The sequence below is a fragment of the Cibotium barometz genome, chromosome 59 (assembly GCF_041138505.1).
Source record: "Cibotium barometz isolate CiBa-2024 chromosome 59, ASM4113850v1, whole genome shotgun sequence".
In the NCBI taxonomy this organism is placed as follows: domain Eukaryota; kingdom Viridiplantae; phylum Streptophyta; class Polypodiopsida; order Cyatheales; family Cibotiaceae; genus Cibotium; species Cibotium barometz.
In genome coordinates this window covers 32,490,484-32,500,846 of record NC_141104.1, presented here as the reverse complement: position 1 = coordinate 32,500,846, position 10,363 = coordinate 32,490,484, and the positions used below count along the sequence as shown (strand labels likewise).

The window sequence follows — 10,363 nt, the reverse complement described above, 5'->3', positions numbered from 1 at the left end:
GGACGCGAGTTTAAAACCCCGACTGACACCATAAGAGGTCTGATGAAACCTCTCACATTTTTTATTCTGGACGAGTGTTATCCCAGAGGTCCTGGGTCTACACTGGATGTGCACCCTTGTACAAATTACCGGCAGCGATGTGTGTGATTAGTCTAAGCAAGCCGAGTGTAAACTTCAAAGATCCATTTCATTTTAATTGCTCCTGACAAAAAACCAATTATGTAAAGATTGGTTATCAAAGAATAAATAATATAGCAAAAAGCAATGATTTAATAAATTCATGGATAAGGAACTGATAGCCATTCTTATTCCTCCTCCGAGCTCTTCGTAACAGCTATGGCGATGACTGTGCAGAGGACCTGCCCTTGGGCCACTTCCATTACCGATTCAAAAGTTCTCTCTGCTCGAGTGTCTCCATCGCCTGAGGTATTGCGATTCCGCGCGCGCGCGCGTGTGTGTGACATACACACACAGACCAGAGAGAGAGAGAGAGAGAGAGCGAGAGAGATTTGTGTCCAACGAATGTGTTTATTGGTTTTATGTTGTTGCAGACTCTGCTCATCAAACCCAGCCAATCGAGAAAACGGTCTGCATTTAGGGTTAGGGCCTCTCTCAACCAAACAGGAACTGGTATGCGAGCATTGCTCAACTATGCAAAAGTGCCTTTCAAATCAACTTCTATAAATTCATAAAATGGATTTTTTTTTGGCATTAATTTAAGATCATGGTTTTTTTAATAATGGATTGGCAGGTGCTGCAGAGGGCAGCCGCCGTCAAATTCTGCTCGGAATGGGATCTTTCACAGCAACTGCTCTTTCTCTCAGCAGCAATGGTGCTCTTGCAGCAACAAGTGAGTAATGAGTATCCTGTCATACATATCTAGTCATACATCCCATGCGTGCGTGCGTGTGTGTGTGTGTGTGTGAGAGAGAGAGAGAGAGAGAGCCCTTCAGAAAATAATCCAATCAGGGGGCGTAAGTCTGCCAATCCAATTACTCTCCATGAGCAGCACCCCATCCGGTAAATGTACCTCATCATTGTGCAACACATGGGCCATACTAGCTTTAGCTTATAGCAGCACATTGGTTCCGTGCAGTCGTGACGTGGCTTTGCCTCAATGGCTGCAGAAGCACCCAGTGGTTATCAAGCTGTCCTGGACAATTTCGATAAATACCAGTGTACCATACTTATTTGGTAGTGTACCATACTTATCCAAGCCATCTAACCACTAGCAACCGTCATTTGGTGTCTTAAATGAGACTTCTCAAAGCTCAACCAAGGTTTCTCCCAATAAAGGGGGCCACATAAACTAGAGCTGGATGGCACCCATCCAATCACAAGAAACATGACCATATACGTGGTTCTGATGATGTATTGTGTACATGACTAGATTGATAACATACTCTTAGATGGTCTAGATGGCACTAGTTAGTCCATAGAAGACATGTAGGTGTCAAGGGAATTACCTTGGCCATTACATGTTTTTGGGTAGGTATTTTGGTAAATCATCAAGAGAATATATATTAGAAAGGCTTCTTGCATAGGTTGTCTCCCCCCTTGGAGAGCCACTCATCATTCAAAGGTTATTCTAATTTTTTTGTGTTTATCATAAGGTTCACACCAAGAGGTCCCAAGTGGAGTATAGCCCTACAATTTCATTGCATGATGAGAAACCCATTGTGAGATTTTATTGTATGCATAAGGCACCTAAAATGGGGAAATATTGAGCAATGAGCAAATTGACTATTTGCAAGGCTTGATCATCACAATAAATCCCACATCCTTGGGTCAATGTTGCAAACCCACAATCTGGTTAGTTAAAAAGTACATTCATCGAGTAGACATAATAAGTTATTCCCAAAAATCCCCCCCCTCTCCCCCCACCCCCCCCCCCAAAAAAAAAACCTCGTGGAATACAAAAGCACCTTTGCCTAAAAAGGGTAACATACACAACACCCTCCCCAAGGAGGTTTGGCATTATTGACAAAGGCTTTGACACCTTCTACCCCAACATTGGATCTTCCTTGTAGAGATCCACCCATTCAAAGGATCAACTCAACTTCCTCTTTTGGATTTTGATTCTAGCCATCTTCACCAACTCAACTTCCTCATTTGGATTTTGATCCATCTTCACCAACTCAAAGATTGAACCACAAATCTTCATCTCGTAATAAGAAGAAAAAATAACAAAAAAAAGAAGAGACAAACACTACATAAAAATAATAATTTATACATAAAAAGAAAAAGAAAAAAAGAAGAGACAACACTACATTAATTTTTCAAGCAAACCTAAAGCAATGCTAGCAATGGTATGTGATTACAACCTTTGTGGATGATTATTAAGCAAATATCCAACAATAACACAAATTTGTGTGAGGAGCAAGAGCAGCACTCTTGTTTTAATGGTGGCATCAATGTTTTTAGTTTTATCCCTTCTAACCCACACCTATTGATATCACGATCTTTTCTATACTAACTAGAGTATTAGTGATTGATTGCTCTAAAAATAAAATCTACAATGCTCATGCACCTCAAAAGAATGCCCAAAAAAACAACCAAACAAAGAGGCATCAAAATAAAAGTTTAAAAAAAACAAAAAAGAGAAAAAAGAAAACAGAAGAGGAAAAAATCTTCTTAAAGTAAACGACAAGAGGGCGATGCACTCATTGTTTTACGTTAGGACTACCCACATGTAGATGAATCCATAAATGACTCTCGCAAAGAATCCACTAACTCCTTAACTCTTTGCCACACTAATTTCTTTCCTTCAACACCAATATCACTACCCCATCTCTTTCGAAAGGTCAATGAACTAAGTGAGCACCATCTTCCACTATTGCAAGCTTCTAAGTCTTCACCTCGCCCACTGCAAAACACACTTTTCATCTAATCATAGGGACGAGGTTGAGAATATGAAGGAAGGTCAAAACTATAATCGCCAAGAATATGTTCGCTATGACTTGCTTCAATCCACCAAACATGTCTTTATAAAAACAACATCATTATGCTGTCAAATCATACATCTTGGTTGTCAATCTTGTACCAAGATGTCCACACATCTTGGTTCTCAATCTTATCTCATGAGAAAATTAGAAAACAAGGGCAATTCTATGTAAAAGTCCTAGAACTAGCAAACGGGTACACCTTAGCAAGAAATAACTTATGGAGTATAAAAGCAAGTTTCCTCATATTGTAAAAATCTTACCATTTTTAAAATCTATTGAGTGTGTTCTCTTTATAGTCTTTATCGTGCAACCCATGTGAGTGTGTATGGGAATTTGATTCTTAGAGGGAGGAAGTATAATAAGGTGAGCCAATAGGAGACATTCCTACTTAGTTGTTTTACAAGCTTAGAAATAGTGCTTCTTTTTTTAATTTAAAGAGAGAGGGAAAGAAGGTGGGAGTTACTAAAGGTGGGCTAGCTAGGATGTTTGGACTATTAACTAAAAAATAAAGATTTGTTTCAGAAAAGATCCCATCATTGCCAAAAAATGGTAGTCCAGATGGTGGAAGTATTCGAGTGCCTCCCTGAGGTCGTGGGATCGAATCTCCTCGGATGAAACTGTGAGGCATCTAGTTGTAGGTTGTGTGTGTTCAATTCAAGTTCTCTCTATAAAAAAAAGAAAAAAAGAAAAAATGCCATCTACTCGACATGCTCGTCAGTGTTCATAGAAAACCCACAAACCCCTACATGATCTCACTTGTAAATTTTATTTTTGCAATTTTAAAGATCAATAAAATTTCAAGCATTTTAGTTATATTTTAATGGAAAAACCTATAAATATTGAAGAAAAACTTGTAAATTTTAAAATTGCAAGTTTTAAGATCTGAGAAGAAAAATATTCTTCGTGAACACTGATGCTCATGCTCTCTCTCTCTCTCTCTCTCTCTCTCTCTCTCTCATCAACAGCTCAGAACAGTAGTGTATTGGTCTAACTTGTACTGAGTCTTCTTGAGTTTTAATCAAGGATTATGAGTCTAGCAAGAAAATGAAGCAATGACAAAAAGTAGATTGAGAAAGTAACAAATGCAGCGAGAAAATACTATAATCAATAATCAAAAACGTCAAGGGATATGCAATCATGTGGCAAGATATTTCTGCCAAACAAACTAGTGGTATGAATATTAATGATGTTTAAAGATATATTCAATCACCCCACTAGTTCATTGGTCATCAAAACCTACATAATAAGCACTCATGCAGCATACATAGTAATCTGAGCATGGTTAAAAAGCAGCAAGAAAGGAAAGGTCCTTAGAGGAGCCGTTTGTTAAAGGTCTATCATGATAATGCTTATGAATGATGCAACAATTGACTCATCAACTCTAAGTGTTCATTCAATCGCCACAGTGGATGAAGTGAAGGAACTGGTTTTTTGACTTTTAGTCTACACAAACTCGTGTGTCACCGAACAAGAAAGATGTTTGCAGCAGGAAGCGGTCAGGTAGGAAAATGGAGATAGAACAACCCTTGCATCTTCTTGATCTTCCCTAGGTGAGAACCCATTGGCATGACCACTAAGTATGACATATGGTCACTAGTTAACATTGTGTATGATGGCACTAAAGAAGTATGGCTTTACTATGACGGTCACCAGCTAGCAATGTGTATGGCACTAACTAGTTTGTCATTCCTATCCTGATGATCACTAGTTTACCACTGTGTTTAATACTAACTAGTATAGGATCACTGTGTTTAATACTAACTAGTATAGGATCACTATGTGAGTGACTAGTTTGCACTCTATATGCTAGTAGCTAGTATGTCATTACTATCACTATCACTATCACTATCACTAGTTAGTACTGTGTTTGGTACTAACTAGTATGGGATCACTAACTTTGACACTAACTAGCATGGGATAACATAGGCAATCACTAGTTAGTACTGTGTTTGGTACTAACTAGTATGGGATCACTCCCTTTGACACTAACTAGCATGGGATAACATAGGTAGTCACTAGTTAGCACTATCTATGCCACTAGTTAGTGTATCATTACAATGTAACTAGTACTCGCTAGTAAGGGACCACTATGACAGTCACTAGTTAGTACTCTTTATGCCACTAGCCAAGGTGTCATTACTATGTAACTAGCACTAACTAGTAAGGGACCACTGTGACAGCCACTAGTTAGTACTCTTTATGCCACTAGCCAAGGTGTCATTACTATGTAACTAGCACTAACTAGTAAGGGACCACTGTGACAGCCACTAGTTAGTACTCTTTATGCCACTAGCCAGGGTGTCATTACTATGTAACTAGCACTTACTAGTAAGGGACCACTGTGACAGTCACTATAGTTAGCACTAACTATATTACGGCACAAGTGTCTAAGCTATTATGGGACCACTGTGAAAGTCACTAGTTAGCACAACACTAACTATATTATTAACACTATATATGCCACTAGCTAGTATGGCATAACTTCCTAACTCGTACTAGCTAGTATGGGACAACTATGAGACAATCACAGTGGTCCCATACTAGTTAACACTATATATACCATACTAGCTAGTATGGCATAACTTTCTAACTTGTCCACTATGAGACAATCACTAGCTAGGACTCTATATGCCACTATCTAGTATATTAATGCTATCACTAAACTAGATGCCATTTCACACTATAGCTACATGCTATTGGATTGGAGTTATACCTCTTGATGGTATGGGACATCAAGGTAGAGGTATGATGTATTTCATTTATGATTCATGTGTGCATCTCTTGGGCTCGGGGGTGGTTGGGTGGTTGAGTTTATGCCTGATTTATGTATGTTTATGCATAACAATTATCTAGAGAGATCTTAGGGTTTTAACAGGATGTATTTGAGAAGTTGCAGCATGATCCTTGCTCAGTCTCTATGAGTGATGCAGAATTATGGCATGCACGATTTGGCCATGTGAATTATGGCAGTTTATTATGCCTTCAAAGGCATGATATGGTGTATGAGTTGCCAACTCTTGAGACCCCTACTACACATGTATGTGAGGGGTGTATTCTTGGTAAAATGCATCGGGCATCATTTCCAAAGGATGGATCTGTGAGAGCTGTTAAGAAATTACAGCTTATACATAGTGATGTGTGTGGTCCTATGAGGACACCATCTATTGCGAGATATCTCTACTTCGTCACTTTTATTGATGATTACTCCAGATTTAGCTGGGTGTATCCATTAAAGCAAAAGTCAGAGGTTTTTATGTGCTTTAAGCACTTCGTATCCATGGCTGAAAATGCATGTGAATGTAAAGTTAGCACCCTTCGTTCAGATCGAGGGGGGGGGAGTATATGTCCAAGGAATTTCATGCATATATGGCTGAAAAAGGCACAAGGCATCAATGTACACTGCCATACACACCTCAACAAAATGGTGTGGCTGAGAGGAAGAACATGTCTCTCATGGAGATGGCACGATGTATGGTGAAAGCCCAAGATTTACCTCATGGTTTTTGGGTTAGAGGCAACTATGTGCGCAAACTATGTGTTGAACAAATGCCCTACCAAGGCCTTGCAGTCTAAAACTCCTTATGAAGCTTGGCATGGCAGGAAGCCTTCAGTGGCTCATTTGCGTGTTTTTGGTTGTCTTGCTTATGCTCTTGTGCCTGAGCAACAACGCAATAAGCTTGATGATAAGGTAATTAAATGCATATTTGTGGGGGGTACAGTTCAGAAAGCAAGGGATATAGACTCTACCATCCGGCCTCAAAGTGGATTTTAGTAAGTAGAGATGTTGTTTTTGTCAAAAACTCAGTTCAGCCCATGCTTTCATGCAAAAAACAGCATAACGTATGCTCACAGGACATGTTTGATTCGCTCCTACCTTTGTTTAATGGAGGGCAGCCATATGTAGAGCCATTGAATGCTCAACCAAGTGCTGAAATTCAGCCTTTGCAGGTGCAAAATCAGCCTGCGAATTAGCGTTTTGATGAGCATTATTGAGGATGTAGTGGATGAGGAGAGAGCAGCCATAGAAGAATTTAGGCGTATGTCAAAATGGCTTGTGCAGACATTGAGGGATAGCAAGTTGGCAGCTCCTTTACCTAGCAGAACTCGTGCAGGTTCTCATCATGCAGATTATTCTCATGTGGATCATGTTCTCATTTCTACTTTATGTAATGAGGAGGAACTTGTTTCCTTTGAGGAAGCACATGATGATGATCATTGGATGCATGCTATACAGGATAAGTATAACTCTATACTCAAGAATGTTACCTAGTATTTGATAGATCTACCTCATGGCAAGAAGGCCATTGGTACTAAGTGGGTTTACAAGTTAAAAAGCAAAGCAGATGGTAGCATTGATCGCTACAAGGCCAGACTTGTTGCAAAGGGGTATGCCCAGCAAAAGGGCATTGATTATGATGAGACCTTTGCACCCACATCTCATATGACGACCATTAGGTGTCTCATTGCTTTGGCAGCACATCATGGGTGGAATGTACATCAGTTGGGTGACATTAAGACTGCATTCTTGAATGGTGATTTACATGAGGAGGTGTATGTATCGCAGCCTCCTGGTTTTAATGTGAAAGGGGAAGAGTCTAAAGTATGTAGGTTGAAAAAGGCTCTTTATGGCCTTAAGTAGGCTCCTAGAGCATGGTATGAGAAGATTCATGCATACTTGGTTGCAAATGATTTTTGCACCAGTCCAACAGAGAGTACCCTCTATGTGAAGAGAAGTAAGGATACATTTTTGGTCATCGTTCTATACGTTGATGACATGCTACTCACAGGACCCAATATAGATCAGATTTCAGCCTTTAAGGCTAATTTGCAGTCATCGTTTGAGATGTCAGATTTTGGGCCCTTGCAACATTATTTGGGGATTCAGTTTATGCACCGCAATGATGGCATTGTTATGCTGCAGTCTAAATATATACAGAAGCTATTGAAGAGGTTTAATCTTGAAGACTATAAACATGTGGCTACACCTATGGAGACAGGTACTCGACTTAGTCTTCAAGATACAGGAGACTCTTTTGATGCTAGTTTGTATTAGCATGCTGTTGGAGCCCTTCTTTATGTATGCAACACGAGGCCAGATATATAGTATGCGGTCTCACAGTTGAGCAGATTTATGCATAGCCCAGGTACGAAGCATTGGCAGGCTGTCAAGCACATTTTCCGCTATTTGCACGGCACTCAGTATTTTGGATTATTTTATCCAAAGGGGGGTGAGTCACAACTGCATGCTTTAAGTGATTCAGATTGGGCTGGATGTTATGACACACGAGTGTCCACTAGTGGGTTTTGCTTTCACCTTGGTGATTCATGTATATCATGGCTCAGCAAGAAGCAACCTACAGTGGCCACTTCCAGCTGTGAAGCTGAGTACAGACGTCTTATGGCTAATTTGGGTGTTGGACAGTCGTCTAGCACTACCACAGTCAAAGTGCATTAGCAGTGCGAGGAACCCAGTGTTTCATGCTCGGACTAAGCACGTTGAGGTGCATTACCACTATGTCAGGGAAAGACTCTCTGATCAGCTTGATCTATGTGCCTACACATGACAACATGGCAGATTTATTCACGAGCGAAGGCTCTTCCTCATGAAAAGTTCGAAGCTTTTTGTAAAGCTTTGGGCTCACTGCCTTTTCAAGATTGATTGGCCATACCCTATACATGTTCACATCATCACTCCAGGGGGGATTTGTAGCATTATATGGTAGTGATGTGTGTGAACACACTTAGGACCGCCAGGGTATTTTTTCCCTCACTAGGAGGTTTTTTCCCCCGTGCGTATGTACACCCTCTTATCTACTCATTTTGGGGTGTGTACTTATCTTTTGTATCTGGCACACATTTATTTATTCTATTCTAGTGAGTTTGTGTGCTCTCAAGCTTCTCTATCTTGTTTGTGTGCATTGTTGAAACCCTAACTCTAATTCCAACAGTTTGAAGATATGACCAATGGGCATCTTCAACAACAGTCTAATCAACATCATAATCCTTGGCACGTAATGCAACAACAATACAAAAATTAAACAAGGGGACAACAGACACTTAGATGGGATGGTTGTATCCTCATTCCCCTTCCTCATATATTTCTTATTGGCCTACACTTAACTAATCTTCATTGTGTTTGTAATTTTACATGGATTCTAGTGATCATTTGTCCCACTAAAGTCTACTATACTTCAACTTCTCCAAAGAGGATGGCAATGGGCCCACCAAAAACACACAAAAATCAAAAGAGAAAAAAGAAAAAAAGACAAACAATAGTCACATAAGGCCAAAGCAGCATTGCATGGCCAACTCATTGAGTAGATTTTATGAGAAGACAAACAATGAGTACACATAAGGCCAAAGTAGCATTGCATGGCCAACTCATTGAGTAGATTTTATGAGAAGGACTTCACTAGCTTCTTTTTCTTTCCATCATGCTAATACCACAACCCCATCTCTTTTAGAGAAACCACAAACCAATTGTGCAACATCTTCCAATAGCCACAATCTCGACTACAAGTGTGGTAACCTCATCACCTTCTCTCATCAGCCAACATCTTTAACTCAATCACAAGGATGTGATTAATATCAGTACGTTAGGTACTGCGGTTTTTCATGGGAACCTCACCGAAACAATGTCTACACTTCATATGCAAAAGAGCATCCTCATATGTTTTCTCTATTATAACTTGTAAGCGCTCGATGCTCCCAAGTCCAGTACATCAAGGTCATACCACGAGGAAAAGGCTTATGAAGGTATTGTAGGCTTTGGCAGGCAAGTCTTTTCGTCTTCTTCTTGGTAGGAGTGGTGATGGGCATAGATTCTAGGGCTCGGCTCTCTTGGGAATCCTTAGGCTACCACTATGTGCGATCCACCATTTGCGACCCTCTCTCATGAGCTAGGGTTAGAGAGTGAGGTTAGAAGAACCACCTATTTGGCCAAGGAACCACTATGTATAACATTATATAGTGAAATAAGCAAAGAACGTGGCTTTTTATACACGAGGGTGAAGCTCCTAATCTCGAGTAAAACTTGTCTCACATCAAAAAAGCGTTTAGGTAGCTTATTAGGAACAATTTATCATCTAAGGTTGTTATCAAATAAGGGGGCGTGGGAGTAGTTTGGTTAAGGTGTTCGTGCCTTTCCCAAGGACGCGAGTTTAAAACCCCGACTGACACCATAAGAGGTCTGATGAAACCTTTCACATTTTTTATTATGGACGAGTGTTATCCCAGAGGTCCTGGGTCTACACTGGATGTGCACCGTTGTACAAATTACCGGCAGCGATGTGTGTGATTAGTCTAAGCAAGCCGAGTGTAAACTTCAAAGATGCATTTCATTTTAATTGCTCGTGACAAAAAATCAATTTATGTAAAGATTGGTTATCAAAGAATAAATAATATAGCAAAAAGCAATG

General features: G+C 40.0%; 1 protein-coding gene across 1 annotated transcript; it reads left to right on the top strand.

Moving 5' to 3' along the window:
• Nucleotides 1–318: 318 nt before the first annotated feature.
• Nucleotides 319–1,198, top strand: LOC147605730 (uncharacterized). The gene is made up of 4 exons (XM_086793639.1): nucleotides 319–426; nucleotides 552–630; nucleotides 752–850; nucleotides 1,128–1,198. The coding sequence occupies exons 1-4, from the start codon at nucleotides 337–339 to the stop codon at nucleotides 1,196–1,198; spliced, it is 339 nt and encodes a 112-aa protein (XP_086649765.1). The 5' UTR covers nucleotides 319–336.
• The last annotated feature ends 9,165 nt before the right edge of the window (nucleotides 1,199–10,363 follow it).